Below are 23,293 nucleotides of genomic sequence, written 5' to 3'. Positions count from 1 at the left end.
GCGTCACATCGCCTCCTTCTGGTCGTTCCAGCAACCCAAAGTAGGTCAGTGTGCTTGTTTTACCCAAATAGGGGGCCCTGGACGTTGGGGTCGATTTTTGCCAAGCTCACCCCAAGATGGAAGTTATTGAGCGGTGCTAGGTGATAGTCCTGGATGTCCCCTACATGCCAGTACCCGGTCTTAGGGCGTCACATCGCCTCCTTCCGGTCGTTCCAGCAACCCAAAGTAGGTCAGTGTGCTTGTTTTACCCAAATAGGGGTCGTGGACGTTCGGGGGTCGATTTTGGTCAAGCTCACCCCAAGATGAAAGTTATTGAGCGGTGCTAGGTGATAGCCCTGGATGTCCCCTTCATGTCTGTACCCGGTCTTGGGGCGTCACATCGCCTCCTTCTGGTCATATGAGCAACCCAAAGTAGGTCAATGTGCTTGTTTTAACCAAATATGAGTTTCCCATACGTTTAAGTTAATTGTGTTTAAACTGAATCTAAGATGGAAGTCATGCGTTACTGCTAGGTGATAGCCCAGATGTCCATTTTATGCCAGTTACCTGTCTTATGGCGTCACATCGCCTCCTTTTGGTCGTACCATCAACCCAAAGTAGTTTAATGTGTTTGTTTAACTCAATCAAAAGGGCCCAAGATGTTGGGGTCAATTTATTCAAGCTGACCCTAAGATGGAAGTCATTTGTAGGTGCCAGTTCATATCCAGTACCCTGTCTTAGAGCGTCAAATTGCCTTCTTCTGGTCGTAACAAGGGGTCCCAAGGATTTAGGTGCGGCATCTTGTTGTCGTACTAACAACACAATTTCCTTAATTTCTTAGCCATGCACTGACCCCGTCTTGGAGGATACATATGGTCTTCCTAACCCCAGTACTACGCTTATTAAATGAGTACAGGGAATAGACTTTTTAAAGGGTCTGCGTCGTATGCTTACCCTGTCTTCTGGAGTTTTTATTTGATCAGCATGAATCTTAGATAATTACACTATCAACAAAGCGGGATTTTTTCTTTCAAAAAACGCGTTGCCACCGCGGGAGAGAATGCGTCATCGCGGAATATCGCAACGATATATTCCACGGCAGCCAACGCGGTGGTGCGAGTCATCACCGCAATCATCTGCTGTTACTGCTGTTACTGCGTACGACTTAATTCCGTATACATGCACGCGGCAAATCGCTGTAATTCGGCAAAACCGAGATGTTTAGGTATTTGTGGTACAAATAGAATAGGAGAAGTTGATTAAACCGTGCTCGCGGACAGGATTTTATTTTTGATTGCGAGGGTAAACAATCGCATTGCTCTTATATAAATACTGACTAAACACCCAGAATGCAACTCATAGTAAAACGATTGAAGAACGTTGCTAAAATATTTTGATACCAAATTTTACGAGAACGCTATTCATATCATACATATTTTTACTTAATATAGCGGGTGTTTCGGATTAAAAACCAAATACCAAATATTATAAGTTACAGTATTTATTGGGGGAATGGGGGTAAACTGTGCCAGTAATAATATTTTAAAAAGCTGATGTAATATTTTAAATGTTTATGTTATCTGGGGCCAAAAATAAATCCAATTTAAATTATTCCCCCATGTGTTATCAACATATTAGCTGGTTATCCCGGATACTATTTAGCCGCGGGTAGCCTCTACTGAGTACTGTAATACATATTCATTTTATGGTTTACTTTTGTTCGTACTGGTTCTTTTTGATTATGTTTCATCGTGTTTTATTTATATAAACCATTTGCGTTAATGATATTTTCATTGAAACATTGTTGTTGTGTGGCAGGTGTTCTTATTGGCTGCTGGAAAATAGTAGATTCCTTTCACATTTCGTGTTTCGTGGTAAAAGTACTTATTGGCTGCTAAGTCCCTTATTGGCTGCTGTACTTATTGGCTGCTGTTATTGGCTGCTAGCTTGCTGTCAGTCTGACTAGGAAGTAAACACAGCGAAGTGAAAGTAGTGTGTTGCAAAATGTTTGCTGTCAAGTGTTTTCCCTAATTTGAAGTGATATTTCCTGTATAAATGCTTTAAAATGGAAATTTATGTCGCAATTTCCGATTTCACACCACCGATTGTGGACGGTTCTCAAAATATCCTGCAGTTTGAAAAGGGCGACCAATTTGAGATTTTTGACTGCCATAAAACTGATGCGGACTGGTGGGGTGCCAGGGCACTGAAAACGAATACAGTAGGATATGTACCGTCTAGATACATGCAGGTATTGTCTGATTGATTGTTATTAAAAAAGTCAAGCTATTGTCATCAATGGAGTTATTCAAGACATTCATTTCTAAAATAATGGTTTGGGTCATGTTGCTCAGTGTTGCTTACATTGTAACGAGTTGTAAGCTTGATTTACTTGGAAAGACTAAATTAGCAACCACAGTCTACTTGAGAGGCAATTTTATTTTGTGCCTCTTCTTCTAACAATTACAATGTAGTGGCAATATATTTACCTAAATACATATATTTTATATTTACCCAGAATGTGTGGTATACATCAACAGACAAATGTAGAATTAATAATGTCAATCCCTTGTTGTATGTCAAAAAAACTTTGATTATTGCGCTTTCTTTTACCAGAGGCCACCTTAATTATGTGTAAGTGTATTGCGACTTACAAAAAGTTATTGTTATAATATTTCTTTAGTCCAAATAATTGTACGTTGACGGATTTTTTTTTAGATTTTTGATATGGCAAATCCTTCACGTACAAATTGTTTAGTATCAAAAGTGGGTAGCTGTTCCGATCAGGATTCCGGGTTAAAGCATGTAGCGTCTATAAAATATCATAAAAACCAGAAATATTACCAGATAATGTTATTTTATATTAGTTCCGTACACAAAAAAATAAATATCCAACTTATAATTATGAGTTTGACGGTTTTTCTTCATTTCATTCTGTCAAAACATAACGAAATATACATGAAGGGCACCTGCAAGGCTTTAGGGCACAGTTTTAAATCGCTCGGAACATTTCGGTCATGGCCGAGTTGTTACGATTGTATAACGAGGTCTATCTCGAAGCTTTGTCGGATAGGCCGAGCTATTACAATTGTATCGAGTTGTTCCCCTTCGCATAATTGTTGTCTGTTTCAGTCAACTTTCGTTTTATTGGAAAGGTAAACAACTTGTTTTAATGCATTAAATGCTTGTTTAGTGCAAAATAGCATTTCACTTACATGGTAAAATATAAATATAACTCTTTATGATCAATTTCAACCATAAAATACTTCACTTAAAACAATTTCAATATTTTTAAAACACACCCGTTTTTTGCACATTCCCGTTTAGACGTTAGGGATTGGAAGAATCTCGTATAACACGTCTGTTATTTTAGACTTAATATTTCTTATACCCCAATTTCTGTAAGTAAGATGTTTATTTTACCATGTAATGATACTTATGAAGTTACACGAAGTTCTTATGCATTATTGTTTGTAAAGGAGCATATTTAAAACCCGTGATTTTCACCCATCTAAGTTTTTTTTGATAATTTGAAAGAAAATCTTAACTATTTAAACCACTTTAAGACATTGATTTTGCAAATTTAGAAGTAAAAACGAAATTTCAAATGAAACTCACTTGATGTCCAAATGTAAAAACACACAAAAACTATGATACATGTTCAGCAATATCAAAAGAGAAACATTTTGGTCAGCTGTAGTAATAGTCATGTACATGTTGTACGTTTTCAATTAAAATGATATCCATGTATGTCATTTTTATCATGACTGTTGTGCATCTTTTGTGATGTAAATAAAAAAAATCCAAATCCTTAGATAACATGTTACAGGCTAGCCTAATAAATATAGGCAAAAATTATTAGTTTCAAACATATGATTTCAATGCAAATGTCTGATTCTGAAACATTCAATTTGATTGCTACAGTTCTTTTTTAACTGTAAAAATGCATTATAATGTTTTTTTCGCAACAATTACCAAAATTGATTAAAGCCAGTGATTTTTACCAAAGTTGATTAAAGCCAGTGATTTTTATTACTTAACAATCATAAAGCTATCTTATATTTGTTTGATATTGAAAACACTGGTTTATTCATGTTTTGTACACTTCAATAAATTGATCTGATTTGCATATATTATTAACTACTTTTTTAATGCTATTCATAAAAGAACATGCATAAAAAAAATGGTTTTATCTAAGAGTTACATGTACGACAGAAACTATTTTAAAATAAATAAGACTTAATTTAACTTGTAAGGCTATTATAAATATTAAAGTGTACCATTTAATTAGCTGTGTGGAGGCATTTATGTTCAATAACCTAATCAACACATTTATCAGTTAGAGTTGTTCTAAACAAATAGATTGTTAATATAATTAATGCTGTATATTGTATTTGTTTTCAGGTTATTTCAATTAATATCCTAATATTTTTTTCTGATAATAATATATTTTTTGGATGATATTAAATCAAATAATGTTTGTCTACTTGATCTATTCATTATTAATGTTGTGGACTATACAATCAATGTTTAGCTCAGTAAACCTGTTAACTCCTATCGGTGGGTTAACTGAAGTCACAAAACAAGAAATTGGTTGGAGTAGTAGTTGACAGCATGCTTGACCTAAAAAGAGGAATGTTATTCAAGTCATGGTTTATTTGTATTCTTCATGGCCTATCATGTATAAAGCTTTTTAAAGTATATACAGTATGCTGAACAGTTCAGTGTGTAAATTTGCTGTAACTGAGAAAGACATGATTGAAGAGATATATAAATCTATATAGCTTGAAACCAATGCAAAAATAAACCATAAAAATTAACTAAATTTGATCTCAATATTATAACATACATGTATTGTAAGATTACGCTTATATATATGGATAAATATAGACAGATTCTTGATATATATGAAAAAAATCCTATATTGGTGATTTGCCTTAAGCCCAATACCTTCTGCCATTGCCTAAATCCCATCCCTAGTTAAGATAGTTTGTAAAAATCTTTTGGGTCAGATAATTTCAAGGCTATAAAAATTGTTCAAAGGTCAAACCTAACAAAGTGGTGGTCTCTTTCAGGGTCTATCAAAATCATGTCAGTCAAAAGTCATCCTGCTTCTAAAGTCCCCCTACATGTACCCATGACATTAAGTGCTTTCAAAGAAGCACTCCATCACATGTTGAAGAGGAAAACACTTACAGAAAGGAAATACTTTATCAAACATCACATTTTATATCTGATACTGTACTATTTGATTAGGGCATGCATAATGTTCCTTGAAAAATGAATTTCAATCCAAACATTTATATCAGATCTGATGTATTTTAAAATGAAGCATATTCAAATTCATTGACTTTTAGTTTTAGCTTTATTATTTTGATCCCTTAAAGCTGCACTCTCACAGATTAACCATTTTTACAACTTTTTTATTTTTTGTTTTGGAAAGAGCAAATTTTTGCGTAAATATCTCCAAACCAATGATATAAGATTGCTGACAAAAAATCAGATCGTAGATTTTCATATTTCTGATCGAAAATGATGGTTTTATGGCCTAACCGTTAGTAACGGTTTAAGAAAAATGTATAAAATATCAATTTTTGAACTTAAATACAAAAATCTGCGATCTAATTTTTTGTCAGCAGTCTTATTTAATTTGTTTCCATGGATTTTCGCAAAAATTGTTTCTTTCCAAGACAAAAAAAAAAAAATGTCAAAACGTTCAATCTGTGAGAGTGCAGCTTTAAGACATTTAAAAGTATTTGTTAGAGACTAATGGCTTGTAAATTGTGCAGCTTTTTGTTTTTGATTACTTTTCCCAGTTTCACTGACAAGGTTTTTGAAATAAGAATAAAATCTGAAATTGAAGCTTAGATTACATAGTGTTATTAGATGAGTATTTCTGCAGGTATTCCCAGTACAGTCTGGAGCACTTAAAAGCAGATCTCCTTCCTGCTTTATTGACCGTGATTGCAGTGTCTCCCTCTATGATTGGATTGTCAGCACAGACAGATTGCTGTTTATAAAATCTGATTGCCTGATGATTGAGCTGACAAGTTTAATTACAAAGAATATACTTTCTATTTTCAGTATGAGGAAAGGAGAGTAGGAAAGTTACTGCCCAATAATTACAAGGTATGTACAGTACAATTGTGTGTACATAAAGCTGATGATGACAGTAAATATGTGTATAGTTAGCTCCTGATGTACACATAGCTGATGATGTTAAGGTAGCTCATAATGTTCCGGTAGTTGAAGATAAACAGGTAGTTCACGATGTTAAGATAGCTCATAATGTTCAGGTAGCTGGATATACAGGTAGCTCATGATGTTAAGTTAACTTTTGATGTATAGCTAGCTCATGATGTTCAGGTAGCTGATGTTGTGTATGTTAAATAATGTAGCTCATGATGAACAGGTAGCTGTCAGATGATGTACAGGTAGCTGATGATATACAGGTACAGGTAGCTGATGATGTACAGGTAGCTGTCAGATGATATACAGGTAGCTGATGATGTACAGGTACCTGATGATGTACAGGTAGCTGATGATATACAGGTAGTTCATGATGTACAGGTAGCTAATGATGTACATGTAGCTGATGATGTACAGGTAGCTCATGATGTACGGGTAGCTCATGATATACGGGTAGCTCATGATATACATGTAGCTAATGATGTACATGTAGCTGATGATGTACAGGTAGCTCATGATGTACGGGTAGCTCATGATATACATGTAGCTAATGATGTACATGTAGCTGATGATGTATGGGTAGCTCATGATGTACAGGTAGCTCATGATGTATGGGTAGCTCATGATGTACAGGTAGCTCATGATGTATGGGTAGCTCATGATGTACAGGTAGCTAATGATGTACATGTAGCTGATGATGTATGGGTAGCTCATGATGTACAGGTAGCTCATGATATACATGTAGCTAATGATGTACATGTAGCTAATGATGTACAGGTAGCTCATGATATACATGTAGCTAATGATGTACATGTAGCTGATGATGTACAGGTAGCTGATGATGTACAGGTAGCTCATGATATACATGTAGCTAATGATGTACATGTAGCTAATGATGTACAGGTAGCTGATGATGTACAGGTAGCTCATGATGTACAGGTAGCTCATGATATACAGGTAGCTGACGTATACAGGTAGCTAATGATGTACATGTAGCTGATGATGTACAGGTAGCTGATGATGTACAGGTAGCTGATGATGTACAGGTAGCTCATGATGTACAGGTAGCTGATGATATACCGGTAGCTGATGATTGTACAGGTAGCTGATGATGTACAGGTAGCTGATGATGTACAGGTAGCTGATGATATACAGGTAGCCGATGATGTTTAGTTTGGTAATGATGTACAAGTAGCTGATGATATACAGGTAGCTGATGATATACAGGTAGCTCATGATATACAGGTAGCTGCTGATGATATACAGGTAGCTGCTGATGTACAGGTAGCTGATGATGTAACAGTAGCTGATGATTTACAGGTAGCCCATTATATACAGGTAGCTGATGATGTATAGGTACCTGCTGATGTATAGGTACCTGCTGATGTATAGGTAACTGATGATGTACAGGTAGCTCATTATGTACAGGTAGCTGATGATGTATAGGTACCTGCTGATGTATAGGTAACTGATGATGTACAGGTAGCTCATTATGTACAGGTACCTGCTGATGTATAGGTACCTGCTGATTTATAGGTAACTGATGATGTACAGGTAGCTCATTATATACAGGTAGCTGATGATGTATAGGTACCTGCTGATGTATAGGTAACTGATGATGTACAGGTAGCTCATGATGAACTAGTATTTAAACTAATGATGTATAGGATGCATATTATGTACAGGTAGCTCATTATGACAGGGAAATGGGGGTCATATGATGCAGTACTTAAGCAACCTCACTAACAGTCATGCATCTTGGTATTAAGTCCATTAAAATGTTGAAATGTGGTTACATTACATGACAATTATAACTATTTTCTCTATGCCTTGAGGATATAATCATGTTAAGATGATTTTTACCATATTCCATTAATTATATGCAGTGCGACTGCTTGCAGATCTGACAGACATCACTAATAACTGCCATCTTTTACCAGACCAAAAATTTATTTTTGTTACTTTAATTCTTTGTCCATTGTAAATTTGGCCCAAAAGTACTAGTCCCACTAACATTTTAACAAGCTTAAATTGTGGGTCAGACAGGTTTAAAACAAACTTAAAACAATGACACTCGGCATTATTTGACACTTTGCTCCATTTACCGTATTACACATTGAGAAGCTAAATATGGTAAATGTATCCTGTTTTTCCAGTTCAGGGCATCAAGCTACTGTTGGAGATATTGCATATGTAGTTGTGGGCCACCCTGTTTTTCAGCTCAATTACATTAATCATACCTTTCAATTAACAATATGCATCTGGTTATAAGTATCTCTTGAAAAAATCCCTACATGTAATCTGCAATTAAGTCTCAATTCAGGGTTGATTTAGTTTTGAACTTTCATATGTGATAACATCTTAAAACTGGTCTCTCGCTGGAATATCTCCTTGTGTTTTGTTAATTCACCAATGCTCTTCAATTAAGTTTAAATTAAATTGAACTAGAAATGTAATTTCCCTAAGTAATTAAATATTTTCAATTTTCCTGCCCTGAATAATTGGTTTTCAGATAGTAGTATTTGCTTTTGACAGACATGTTTAAAAAATAGTGAAAACATAGTATAATTTAAATAGTATAATTTCACTGCTACTATCCAAGTCTAATTTCGATGACTGTGGAAATGCGTCTAAAACCTTACTTCAATAATTTTATATATATTAATAATTTCATGGATCTTTGTATATGTTTTCTATTAAAATATCAATATATTTGTTTAGTTCCATTACAACATAAACATGTATGACATAATCATTAAATCATTATGTCTCCCCCATTCATGGGGAGACATATTGTTATTGCCCTGTCGGTCAGTCAGTCCGTCAGTCAGTCTGTATGTCACACTTTGTTTCTGTTCAATAACTATTGAATGCTAAGACCCAGGAACTTCATACTTGGTATGCTAGTTAGTCATGACTAGTAGATGACCCCTATTGATTTTAGGGGTCACTAGGTCAAAGGTCAAGATCATGGTGACCTTGAGGTGAAGAAACGGTTTAAGCTCAATAACTAATGATCCTTTGGGTCCAGGAACTTCATACTTGGTATGGTAGTTGTTCATGACTAGTAGATGACCCCTATTGATTTTGAGATAAAAAGGTCAAAAGTCAAGGTTACCTTCAGGTAAAAAACGATGTTGCCAGTGACCTTAAGCTTAAAAATGGTTTCTGCTCAATAACTAAAGAACGCTTGTACCCAGGAACTTAATACTTGGTATGCTAGTTGGTCATGACTAGTAGATAACTCCTATTGATAGGTGAGATCAGTAAGTCAAAGGTCAAGGTCGCGGTGACCTTGAGGTGAAGAAACGGTTTCCACTCAATAACTAAAAAGCTTGCACACAGGAACTTCATACTTGGTATGCTAGTTGGTCATGACTAGTAGATGAACCCTATTGATTTTGAGATCAATAGGTCAAAGGTCAAGGTTGCCGTGACCTTGAGGTGAAGAAATGGTTACCGCTCAGTAACTAAAGAACGCTTGCACCCAGGAACTTATGTATGCAAGTTGTTCATGACTAGTAGATGACCCCTATTGATTTTGTGATCAGTCCGTTAGTCAGTCAATCAGTCTGTACGGCACACTTTGTTTCCGCTCAATAAATAAAGAACACTTGCACCCAGTAACTTCATACTTGGTATCCTAGTCAATCATGACTAGTAGATGACCCCTATTGATTTAGAGATAAGTAGGTCAAAGGTCAAGGTTGCCGTGACCTTGATGTGAAGAAACGGTTACCCCTAAGTAACTAAAGAACGCTTGCACCCAAGAACTTGATATGCAAGTTCATTTTAGTTGTTCATGACTAGTAGATGACCCCTATTGATTTTGTGATCAGACCGTTAGTCTGTATGTCACACTTTGTTTCCGCTTAATAAATAAAAAACGCTTGCACCCAGGAACTTCATAGTTGGTATGCTAGGCAATCATGACTAGTAGGAGACCCCTATTGGTTTTGAGATCAGTAGGTCAAAGGTCAAGGTTGCCGTGACCTTGAGGTGAAGAAATGGTTACCGCTCAGTAACTTAAGAACACTTGCACCCAAGAACTTCATACTTGGTATGCAAGTTGGTCATTTAGATGATTTCTAATGATTTTGTGATCAGTAGGTCAAAGGTCAAGGTCATGATGACCTTGAGTTGAATAATGGTTTCCGATCAATATTTGAATAAAGGTAAATGCGCCCAGGAACTTCATACAATGCAAACTTTGTTTACACTTTCAGAGATTAATCAACAACTCTTTATTATTCTGGTTAAGGTTTTGCATGTAACCACATTTAAGTCAATATCTCAGCGAATATATCATGTATTGCATTGAAACATTAGATATGTATTCCCAGATAACACTTTTTTGAATATAATGCAAATTATGGGCCTTTATTATTTGATTTAGACATTCTGGTTAGGGTTTTGCATGTAAGCACACGTAGGTTAATACCTCAGTAATTACTGGATGGATTGCATTGAGACTTTATACAATGGTACTCAACCATCCAATCTACTTAAATAACCAAGTAAGATAACTCCAGTTTGCATTAAATTAAAATAATGGCCCCTTTTTTATTCGACATAGAAATTCTGGTTAAGGTTTTGCATATAACAACTTTTAAGTCAATACCTCAGCAAATACATCATGTATTGCATTGAAACTTTACACACAGGCTCCCATCTATTTAACCTTCTTATTTAATCAAGTAAGATAACTCTATCTTTCATAATATATAATTTTTGCCCCTTTATTATGCGACTAAGAAATTCTGGTTAAGGTCTTGCATGTCAGCACACATAGGATAATATCTCAGCAACAATTTGATGTATTGCATTGAGACTTTATACAATGGTATTCAACCACCCAACTTAATTGTATAACCAAGTTAAATAACTGTATTTTGCAAATAATGGCGCTTTATTATTAGACTTAGAAATTCATGTTAAAATTTTGCATGGAACCACATTTATGTTAATATATCAGCACACCATGTATTGCATTGAAATCTAATCTAACAGTGATCCATGCATGTTTCGCCTAAACGATTCAATCATTACATTGAAAAGTGGCGGAATAGTCGAGCGCGCTGTCTCTGTGACAGCTCTTGTTTTCAAATATTTTGAATGAAATATATGATGTCACTGGTATATTTTCATGAAATAAATATGTTTAAACCAACCAAATACGAGTGTCACTTTAAATTATTACCTCTTAAACAAGACGATGATTTTATTTTCATTGGCTTAAATTATTGCCTTTAAAACAAAATGATGTTTGTATTTTCATTCGCTAAACTTACTGCCTGTAAAACAAAATGATGTTTGTATTTTCATTGGTGTATTAACTTACTGCTTCTTAAACAAAACAATGTGAGAGCTTTCATTGGCTTAAGTTACTGCCTCTAAAACATAACTTTGTGCATGCTTAACTTCCCCCTGTCTTGAACATTCTATGTAATCTAGATGTAGATGATACATGTGGTGCATTTGCACTTTAACACTTAATGAAACGTATTGAATTATTTTTAAATATGTTAAAAGTTTAAATGCATGTTCTATTTAATATGCATTCTATGCATTAATACAGAGCTAATTTATAAAAGATCCTGGGACTGAATGTTCCTTTATTAATATGTATGGGAATGGTAGGAGCTCACTTACAAGGCTGTTAACTGCCTCAGTAAAGAAGCATAATTAAAATTAATCATAATTAATATGATATATATGATAATATTGCTACATCCCAGGCATCAGATAAGACACCTTTTCATTCTAAAATTAAAGTTAAAATCTCATGGTCTGTTTTGTGGCTATTGTCATCTGATGCAGTTCTATGAACTTTCTCAAAAAAATTAAGATGCCCAACTCCAGATTGACTAGTTAAATGTGCTGAAGTTTGCCCATTGCTTTCCATCAAGTGGTCTTAGGCCACACCAAATTAATTATTTTGTTTGACTACAGGTTCAATTCCTGATTTCAGCTGATTTGAGTTTGGTTTTCCACAGGTCACCATATATCTATAACCATTTGGTTCCCTCTGATTACACATTCTTACAAAAAATAAATCAATAGAGTTTGATTAATTTGTTTGTAGTGTTTTAATATCCCATTTTACCTCATTGTAAGATAAATGTTTTTAAAACTTTCAGCTTCTCTTTCAATTGTGTGATTTGTTGTTCCAGTTGTTTTATTAACCTTTGTTTTCATACAGGACAATGTGTACAATGTTTTCAAATTGAATGTTTCTCATTTTGAAGGTACATAGTACAAAGGTCGTTATTTCAAATTTTAGTCCACCAAACTGGTCCCCGTAAGTTACTTAACAATAGCATCCCTTGTACGAAAGAGAAATTTGATACTTTATTATTGAAACAATATGAAAACCTTCACTATATCCTTTCCTTGGTTGAAGGTGATCGAAACTTGGAGTACATGGTTTAATCCTTTAGAACTAGATTAGTACTGACTACATCTTTGCAAGTGATAAATACATTGATTTTCATAATAAATTAAATTATGATGGAAATTAAGAATATTTTTGTGCCATGAAAGAAATTTCTAAAATTATACAAGCATGAATTATTTATATGGAACAAATAAAGATAAGAATAATGTTTGAAATATTAATGTGAGCTGAGACAAGGGATTGGTATTCAATGAATTATGTCCATGTCCACATATGGAGGAAGTTAGACAGCGTGCTGGTCAGTGTTCATGATTCAATGATGGAAATTATGCTTACACAACAAAGGAACAAAAGTGTAATTTGTTTTTAGTTAATTCACCTGTGAATAGCATAAAAAAATACATGGTGGAATGTATCATATATACACTTCCGCTGGCTGGTCCAGCAGCCCGGCACCCAGATGCCAGGTAAACATTTTACACTGTCTGTAATATAGTAGTTGGTCATAATACCATGGTTTTAGATATTTGCTTTCTAGTCCTGACTCTTTCTCAAACCCTTAGTTAATTAGAGACAATTGCAATGGCCAGTTTTACACAAAAAGTCAAGGGGTCACTATTGCTGTTTGTTCTTTTCCTCAAAATCTTTACATCATATTATGGCAGTCTTGCATTCATAAAGAGTTCTCAGAATTTCTTGTAGCCTGTTTGGGTTAAACTTTGTTTAATTGCAAAATGGTGGTGTGCAAAAAAAGCAGATATTCTGTTCAGCAAATATTGGACACTGTTGCCCATTCTGGAGAATTTTCTTCTACATAAATATAGCACCTTGTCTGCAGTCATAAATTTCATGTTGCTTATAGCAACTATTTTGCTCATTTAACTCAGCATGTGTGACAGAAGACATAATGATTTTGATATAGTTACTGCAGATCTAAAAATACCAGGAAACAATGGGATATTATTTTGTTCACCTCACTTGCAGCAGTATGATCAGCCATGTATGAAGGGATTACATTAGCTGAATGAGGACAAATTGTTACATACATGTACCCAGTTGATCCAGTTTGTCCTATCACACAGGTGTTCTTAGTCCTTGTGTGGAACTTCACAGAGTACATGAACAACATTAGGAATATTGAGATTCATATTTAGAATTGCAGTGCTATATTCATATACCGGTATCTTCTTTGCATGGCACTTGTGAACTGATTCATATTATAAGTATTGAAAGATTTAGAAGATTAGAACTGCAGAATGTCCCTAGATAGACAGTTGTACTTGCGCTCCCGTGAGCCGCTAGTGTACCAGTCTCAGATCGTGCTGTCTCGCCACATGACCAAGATTCCAGTGTGCCACAGGTCCCGTGAGTTTCGCTCCCTCTCCGTCTCTGTGGCGACCAAGCCACATCTCCAGGGACCCAGATCGCACTCCCTCAACTACCGCAAGGTCAGGATATGCTGGAATACTGGTTCAGCTTAAGCTTTTGTAGCTGATGTAGAAATGGACTCAATTCATTGAGGAGTAAATGGAACAGTTTTTCTTATATCTGTATATCAAGACTAAGATGCAACTATTTTGACAATGTGTTTGTAATAGATATATGGGTGTATGTGTGTATGGATGGGCAGAATGTGGTAGAGAATCTCACACTATTCTTGTAACCTTGCCAGGTCTTGCCAATTGAAGTCCAACTCTGTCATCAATTACCCTTCTGATTATGCTTATTTAATGTTATCTTTGGAAACATCTTTAATTTATCTCGAGGAAAACTGTCCTGCTTCCTTAAATTTTAAGAGCAGTCGGGGGTTGTGCAGATCCAAATTAAGTATATCTGACCATACATCTACTTCTGATATCCTACTTCCAAGATGAAAATCAGAATGTGAATAATTACGACAATGTAAACAAGTGGAGGAAATTATTGTTTGAATAATCCTCTCATCCAGTGTGTGTTTATAATTTCCCAAATTGTGTTTAACATTTATCAGTGTTTATAATTGTTCTCATCTGGTTTGTGGAATCTGTGATGTAGAAGGCATTGTTTAATACAATCAATGTAATTTCAATCTGCATCTGTTTGCAAGAAGTTAATGAGTGATTGTTATAACTGTTATATGCTTAACTTACTCGAATTGAAATGATAGTGTCTTAATTAGCATGTTAGGAGATAGTGATATATGGGAGTGCTTACAAAAATCCATGCAGCAAGAAATCACAATTAAACAAATATTTGAAAGCTATTGTGTTAGGTCCTCAACCCTAATCTCTAATCATTCACTATGCTAAGTGCTTTTCAAGGTTCAACATTAAAGAGCGATTTATTAATTTCATTATCAGAATGTCAGCATATTGGAGTGTTTACAGTGGGTCATATCACTTTGCTTCTATATGGAGCAAAACAAGTGTATGTACATAACAAGATAATTAAAAGCCCCCTTTCATTTATCACCAAGGCCAATGTACTCCGTATAGGTAAACTGACATGGCTTTCAATTATCATTGTAGTTGTGGTAGGAAAGAAAATGAGGTAACATAAGACATGGTGTGAGTATCGGTTAATATGCTATCAAAATAGAGTGCTAAACTTTCAAATTCATTTAATGAAACTCAATTGCACTCCTATATCAGCTGATACTTTAACTTAAAACACCTTCTTGGTCTGATTCCTAATTTATTTCTTAGAATGAAACAAATTGAATACATACAAGTTAGTAGTTTTTATCCATTTGTTATAAAACTTTGTCAGAATACTTGTCTACATGTTGTCTTGAACATTTGTAAATATGGGTCACCTCAGGTTAAAAACTAAGTCACTAGGTCAAGTCTTAGGAAACATTTTCCCTATGTCATAAATTAATTTTATTATCCAATTGTTATGAAACTTTGTCGAAATACTTGTCTACATGTTGTCTTGGACATCTGTGAATATGGGTCACTTCAGGTCAAAATCCACATCACTAGGTCAAGTCTTAGGAAACATTTTCCCTATGTCATAAATTAATTTTATTATCCAATTGTTATGAAACTTTGTCGAAATACTTGTCTACATGTTGTCTTGGACATCTGTGAATATGGGTCACTTCAGGTCAAAATCCACATCACTAGGTCAAATCTTAGGAAATATTTTCACCATGTCATAAAATCTTTTTTTTCCATGAAACATGAAACCTTAAGTTGTTTGTTTTTCTGCAGGATATTTTACTCACATTGAAGTACACTGTAATAGAATTTTAGGAAAAAATACAGTTTTTCATGACATTTGGTTAGTTTACATACATACACACACATACATACACGCACACATGCTTCCACACTGGCACACACCCCATTGGCCCATCAGCACTACAGACAATGATTGTATTTCAGGATCTTTATATTTTGTTTCTTTGGTGTGTCATCTGGGGTCAAAAACTAGGTCACTGTGACCTATCTTTTAGGAAAAGCTGATGTATTTATTAAATGTTCATTTTTCCTCACACAAGTGGAATAGTTTCTGCTGATCGTCATGAAATTTTATCAGGTTATTTGTACAAATAATATCTCTGATTATTATAAGTATGGGTCTTCTTGGTTAAAAAACTCAAGGTTACTTAAGCTCAATTCTTAGCTATATGCAAAATTGCATCATCAAATAAAAAATCCGGCTTGAATGCAGCGTTTGCATTGGCGTCTTGTTATTTGAGTTTTGAAACATTAATGTTTTAAAAGTGAACTGAGTATAGTTTTAAATTTCATAGTATGGATTCAATGACTTAATCTTCTATTATTATTGTAATTTGAATTATTTTAAAGTCACTCTACTCGAGTGAACAGTGTAGAAAACATCATTTAGATCTATCTTCCTACATGTGTTTTAGCAGTTGATCTAAGATAGGTGTTATATTCCTGGGGTAAGAATATATTGCTTCAGTGGTAAAGATCACCTCCATCAGGTCCCAGTATTAAGTGGCCTGTAATCACAAGTTGCCCTTGGCGTTATTTGATTGTGGAACCTCATTATCTCTCTATAATTGCCCCAGGATGGGGCAGATTTAAAAAAAATCAATGGCTTTTCGACAAGTTTTGAGTCAGTTAAAAAAAATCTTAGTTCTGCTATCTACCAAATACTTTTTGTATGCAATAATCATTTACCTTATTAGGCTGGTTTGAGAATTGCAAGTAAAGCAATGTTTTTCTTTTAATCTTAGGACATGGTACATTTATGTATGGCATGCCACAACTGTCTAATCAACATAGGGTTTAGCTTAAGACTTATGGAAGGCTGTGCTGCATCCTGTTTTGGACTAAGCACCCTTTTGGCTTCATGCAGTCCAGCATTTTCACCCTGCTGCCTTCACATAATTTAATGCTCTAGATAATCAAATATTTCTTTTGTTTTGATTAAAACTTATAATATGACTTATAATATTATTATAAATATATCCATATTTACATATTTGGCAGTTTCAATTAACAGTATTCCTAGCATTTACTGTCAATTATGTTATTATGTCTAACTTATGCACCAGTCAATTGTAAAAACATCTCCCCTAGGTCCGGGGAGTAGCGGGGACTTGGACTTTAGGTCCAGTCAAGCCCGGGCAAAATCCCCGCCCTGCTGGGCGAACTTCTGGTAAAATCCCCGCCAAATGCCCCCGCACCCCAGGGACCCTAGGTAAGGCCCATTCCCGGCTATTTTTTTGCACCAAGACAAAACCACTGCATTCACCCGGCACTGCGGGACCACCTAGAAGGTAAGAACACGGCCCATTTCCCCGGCTATGCCCGGTATACCCCCTACTGTCTAACAAATTAGCTTTTATGTTTTAGACAATGACTTTACAATATTTGTTTATATTTTGTTCAGAATGTTGACAGAAATCTTCCCAAGTGACTATCATTTAAATATTCTTTATTTTCAATGTTCTATGTTAAATCGTATTATATCTATTTTCAGAGCGAGAAGGAGTGTTCGTTAAAGAAGTTAACTGCCATACAGAACGACCCAAACCAAAAATCCCCAGGTAACAAAACTCTGAACACTTCTCTCATTAAGTGTGAGCAACACTCTTAGAAATGTTTGGAAGCTGTTTTTTCAAATAGCATTCCAAAGTGAACATTAGTAGTTTGTTTAAGAAACCGCTAGTTGCATGATGTATGTTGCTGTATCTGGAAGATATACCAACGGATGAGGGTTGCAGGATCTTGTTTCATCATGCTTCTGAGTGTGCCTGAGATCCCAGCTGGTTTTACAATTGTTTTCTAAGCAGATTTTCTTACATGAAGGCATGTTTTAGCCATTGTCCGTCTTATCGCAATAATCAGGGCATGTAAAACTGTAACATGCAGCCACACAGGATAGAAATCCTATTTGAAAAGCAAGTTTTAGTTCATGTATTGTCTGCATGTGACATTGTAATGAATGCTTGAGGAACATCTATAGATACTGTTATACATACAGGCCATCTGTTACGGTCCTGCCCTTGGAAAACGTGACAAATGATGGCCTGTTCACATCTCATGTTACACCAAATGTTTTCATTATGTAACTGATCTCTGGCCATCACAACGTTGGGTACATGTTTGGCTAATGTTGCATTAGAGTTCAGTCTGGATTGAATAACTCTTACCTAAATGATGGACAAGTATCATTCTAATATTTCTATTACATATCAAATGTTATCCTTAATTTGGTCTTATACTTATGCATATTTACCAGAATGATTTAATCTGATAGTTTTCTAGTGTCTAAAGTGCATTCTAGTTTTAGAAAAAAGTTGATAAGGCCACACCAAATTGATAACTTGTTCATCGGATTTTTTCCAAAAAATAATGGGGCGAGCGAGCGAAATAATAATAAAAATATTTGTTTTTCATTTTGCAAAAAGAGGAGCGAGCGAAGAGCGAACAAATATTATAGTCATTAAACTCACTTTTCGTCACATGTTATTCACTTATTAACTAAACAATGATATTGTAAAAAGTAAAAGGATAACATCCAGTGAAAGAATGATAACACTAAAAGATAATTCTATACAAATATTAGTTTTGATATCAAACAAATGCTATTTGAGATCAAGCAAATATATTTCTTTAAACTATTTCATAAATGAGAGAACTTAAAACCAGTTTTCCAGTTTTTTAAACCTTTTTTAAAAGTTTTTTTTCAAAATACCCTATGCATGGCTAAGTTAAAGCCTGGACACAAACACCAATGGTCACAGCCACCTGCCTTCCCAATGGCATATCCAAATCTATTTACTAGGTTTTCCACTTTTCCTTAGGAAAACTTGGTTAAAATAATTCTCTATTAAAATACATTGTCATATCTCATGCCATGGAAATGACTAGACAAGGTGACTTGAAAAATAACTCACAAAATGAATATAGGCATTTGCAATCAAATATAAACTACAGCTATCATTCTTGCATTGACTACATGATTGGCCTTGGTAGCCATCTAAGTTCTGGAAGAGAATTTACAAAAAACCTACACTGTATTGTAAATTATTTCAACTGAAAATATGTCACAGAAAATTCCGGCCAGCGCCAGATTGATATTAGGCTTTTTTTTATAATTTAACGCCTATCTTTTTTAAACTTGCGGATTTTCCTTATTTTTTTAGATATCTTGTTCAAATTTAGACAAGTAATTAAGAAAACATAAACATACATATAAAATTAAAAGACACTTTTACTTCTGTTGTACTGCAAATACTGATTGTGTCAATTTTCATATAAAGCAAGAAAATATTTCAAGAAAATACAAGAATACACAATATTTTTTCATAGAAAAAAAACCAGCATAAATATTTAACACTTGTATGCATTGATTTCCATATATAGTTTAAATATACACATGAACATCTAAAAAATCTACAAACATTTATTCGCAACACAAAGTGTGATTTATACCTTTTTCCAATCACACAGTCTGACACCATTTTTTTTATCCTTTTTAACTAATAATTACAAAATATACACAATCTGGCTTGTTTGATGTTTTTTGTGTGAATGGTAACACTCATGGGATTGCATGAAGCACATATGAATGTCAGTCAGATTAATTTTTAGCGTCATCCTACTGTCCACGAACATTGACTCATTGGTGACCAAGGCCTTCTACCCAAGCATGCCGTCGTTGCCTCATAGGGACATGAATTTCATGATCCGCTGCGTCGGAGGAATCTGAAATTTTAATAAGCAATTTAAAACATAAATGTTCATTGTAGTATAATGTAGTATGCATTACTGAAACAATTCGATGATAACACAAGAAAGGTGGTGCTCGTTTCTTGACCAAACTTTATTTTTCTATTACTTTACATGCATTGCATATGAATTAAATAAACACTATACTCAGATCTGTAGCAAAATAAAAACAGACATGCATAAATCATAAAATGTATATTGTATTTATGAAGGAAACAAATAATACAAAAACTGCATCATATTTGCTATATTAACAGCAAAGAAGTTAAAATACACACCGGAAGTTTTTACCTGGACAGGTGTAGTAGGCATAGATGACAGATTGGAAACTGTCTTTTCACTGTAGGTTTATTCGAATTCCCGTCAAACATGTCCGAACCATTCCGAATTCACTTGGATAATCACTGTCATTCACGATAAAATTCAGCACTTTTTGCCCAGTATATATACATTTACTTTTAGCGGGAGCCAAATTCAAACAACCACATTTGTCCAAAATTTAATCAAACTTTAAATGGTGGTAGAATTGTCATTTGTTGACGTATTAGTTTTCAAGAATTAGGAAGTGAACTGTTGCCAATTTAGTCTCGATCATCTAGACGCTTGTATCCGGGTCTATATCGTTCATTGAGTCTAATTAGAGCGGCTGCCGGTGCTTTGATAATTGTAATTGTTGAAAAACCGCGGGGGAAAAGGCTACATTCTACTAAACAAATTAGCGCTGGTAAAAAAAATATAACATTTTTTTAAGATGGTGCAGGCGCAAGTGATAAAAAAATAAGAATATTTTTTTTGCTTTTCTGAAGAAATAGGTGCGGGAAATCCGATGAACAAGTTATTAATTTGGTGTGGCCTAAATAACGTTTTGTTATTTATTTTAAATAGCTATTTACATTTAAGAGAACATAACACAGTTATGGCATTTTTTGCATGTTTTTGATACTTCAGTTTTATAATGCATTTAATGTCTCATAAGGAGAGGTGTCTCAACTCATATATCATTCTGGACATATTTGAAAACTGACGAATACAAAAATAAACCAGACCATTTTACATTCGTCTTTCATTGAAGCACCTGCGCATCATTATTTGAAGTAAGTGACTGTTTCTTGTCTTAACAATTCAATGCAACTTGCAGACCAACTGATGCCAGAAACTCCTGTTCCTGATTATGAGGAGGCTGCAACGCCAGAAAACCAGAATGTTTTCACATTTGCAAAAAATTTCAGAAAATTTTAACAAATATTCAAAAGATAGGTAATCTGTCTCTCGCAAGCTGAGCACATTGTAGTGTGTTGTTGTTCTCTTGTATCCTTGCACCACCTCCTATTTTTTTGTACGTTTTTTTTTTAGAGCAGCCTGGTGTTGGTTTTTATATAGTGCAGTAGTTTTTGTCTCATATAAAAAAATTGTTTGTCGAGCTATTATGTTTTGAAACAATGTTTATGCCCAGTGTGAGGTCAAATAAAACATAAATTACATCATTTTATGGAATGTTTAACAAATGTGTGGTAATGGTAACCATTATGGGCCATAAATTCAGTCAACATTCTTTAATAGTTATGCTTGCTTTCTACAAGCTTTTGAAGTATATGTGTAAAATATCCTAGTTCATAGTATTTATAGATAATGAAGTAAGTTAATAACTTATGTATTGCCCTTTGTTCTAAATTGAACATACACAATGTCATGAACTTTCAGTTTGGGCACATAATGATTGATATTGACCATTTATCAGGATCTGTGAATGATCATTGATCTTTTTAACAAATAAATTTGATATACCATATACCAGGATCAATGGTTATTTATCTTTTAACAAATAATTATTGATTGAGTTGACAATATAAATTTCAGGCATACATTGAAATATTGATAGAACTTGTCAAGAAGAGGATTATATAGTGCAACTCAATGGTTTTGCAGACAGAATCTCACTTGTCCCCTCCACTATCCCAACCTGTTGAACTTGTGGTGATGTGATTCCCTGAAATTTTGATGTTGTAATTGTCTTAAATGGTTAAATATTTAATGCAAATGAAAGTTGGTATCCAGTTAATACTAGGTGAAAACAAATATTACCAGGTAAACAATAAAGAAAAAATCATCAAAAGCAGCAAAAGTACCTTGAAATTAGAATAAATGACTTTGGGGAGTCAGAACCCCATTGCTTTTGGCCATGAATCTCTCATGTTCAAACAGACCTGTATATTTTTCAGGCGCTGTTTAATCCCCTGATTCTTAGTAGACATTTAAAATATTAGTTATACCGTATATAACTATAGGTACTATGATTAAAGACTATTTTTCCTTCAATTCTTCTTCAAAAATTGTGTCATATATTTTTCTTCAATAATTGTGTCATATGGTGTAACTGCTGGTAGGTAGAAAACTTTGAAACCATGTATTGATTTGCACAGAAAATTCCCTTGAATGTGAACAGTCGCTGAGAGGCTGCAAAAGTTCTAACATGAAGAAGCAATTATTGTTAAAATAGGACATGTGTATTTCAGTGGTGGAATATATGATAGAAAACAGATGTGAGCATTTAAATGCCTCCTGTTTCATTCTTACAAGGTGTATTAGATTTGAAACTCATTTCAAATGAGGTGAAAATATAAATTGCCATATTTTTTAGAAATGTTTTCTTAAATTGAGACTTATTGAAATACAATTTCAAGTTATTAAACAGTAGTCACAATTGTCATGTAAATCATATTATATTTCTTATTATTTTCAAGAATTACAGCTAGTATAATATTCTTCACTTGTGGGTTAGCTCAATATGTAACAATTGAAATGTTTTCATATTTCAAACCCTGCATCTATCTATGAAGGAATTACACCCACAATGATATAGTGAAAAATGATGTAACTTTCCTTAGTTATGGAAGTATTTGGGTTGTGGTTGTAGAACAAGCAATTATTATAAGATCATGCAATATTTAATCTTAATTATATTTCAGCCTTTTCATTTTGTAGTTGAATATAAATTACACACTTTGAGGATTATTACAGTTAAAGGCTTTCCACACTGCGATACAATCTTACTCTTGGCTTAATGATATTGCTCCTGGCTTGAATAATAATATTTGTTTGCTGTTGCATTAAATGACATTATTGTGAGGGTCAAACTAAACTAGCATATATTACATTTCTCTTTTATGTCAAATATCTTAGAATGAAGGGAGACTAGCGCTCTTATTTAAAGTGTAATTTCCTCACAAGTTAACTTTCATAGAGCAAATTACAATTTATGAGTTCAAGCGAGAGTTGATAGTTACAGATAAATTCAAGTTACCTTCTTAACAGTATTTCCTCCAAAATTTTTTTAATGCATCCTAATAAATCTGAAAAACAGTCTGATTCACAGTAGCAGTAAAACTTCATAGATTTTCTCATAGCGGAATAAAAGTTATATTTTTTTTAAAAAACTATTGAAGATTTATGTTATATAACATTGGTTCCCTGTTTATTGTAGAAGACATGTACAGTGAACAGGAGGAGCCAGAGCCCGACTACCACGATGAGGCTG

At 34.2% G+C, this 23,293-nt stretch overlaps 1 protein-coding gene across 1 annotated transcript in view; it reads left to right on the top strand.

The window, feature by feature from the left end:
• The first annotated feature begins 1,941 nt into the window (after positions 1–1,941).
• Positions 1,942–23,293, top strand: part of LOC128215851 (tyrosine-protein kinase Yes-like) — a 22,904-nt gene continuing 1,552 nt past the window's right edge. Inside the window, exons 1-4 of the mRNA XM_052922462.1 lie at positions 1,942–2,230; positions 6,064–6,108; positions 17,504–17,570; positions 23,240–23,289. Of these exons, the coding sequence (XP_052778422.1) occupies positions 2,045–2,230; positions 6,064–6,108; positions 17,504–17,570; positions 23,240–23,289 (348 nt within the window). The 5' untranslated portion in view covers positions 1,942–2,044. The remainder of the gene's footprint in view (positions 2,231–6,063; positions 6,109–17,503; positions 17,571–23,239; positions 23,290–23,293) is intronic.

Source organism: Mya arenaria, chromosome 14 (assembly GCF_026914265.1).
Source record: "Mya arenaria isolate MELC-2E11 chromosome 14, ASM2691426v1".
NCBI classification, from domain to species: Eukaryota; Metazoa; Mollusca; class Bivalvia; order Myida; family Myidae; genus Mya; species Mya arenaria.
This window is presented reverse-complemented; position numbering and strand designations above follow the sequence as displayed.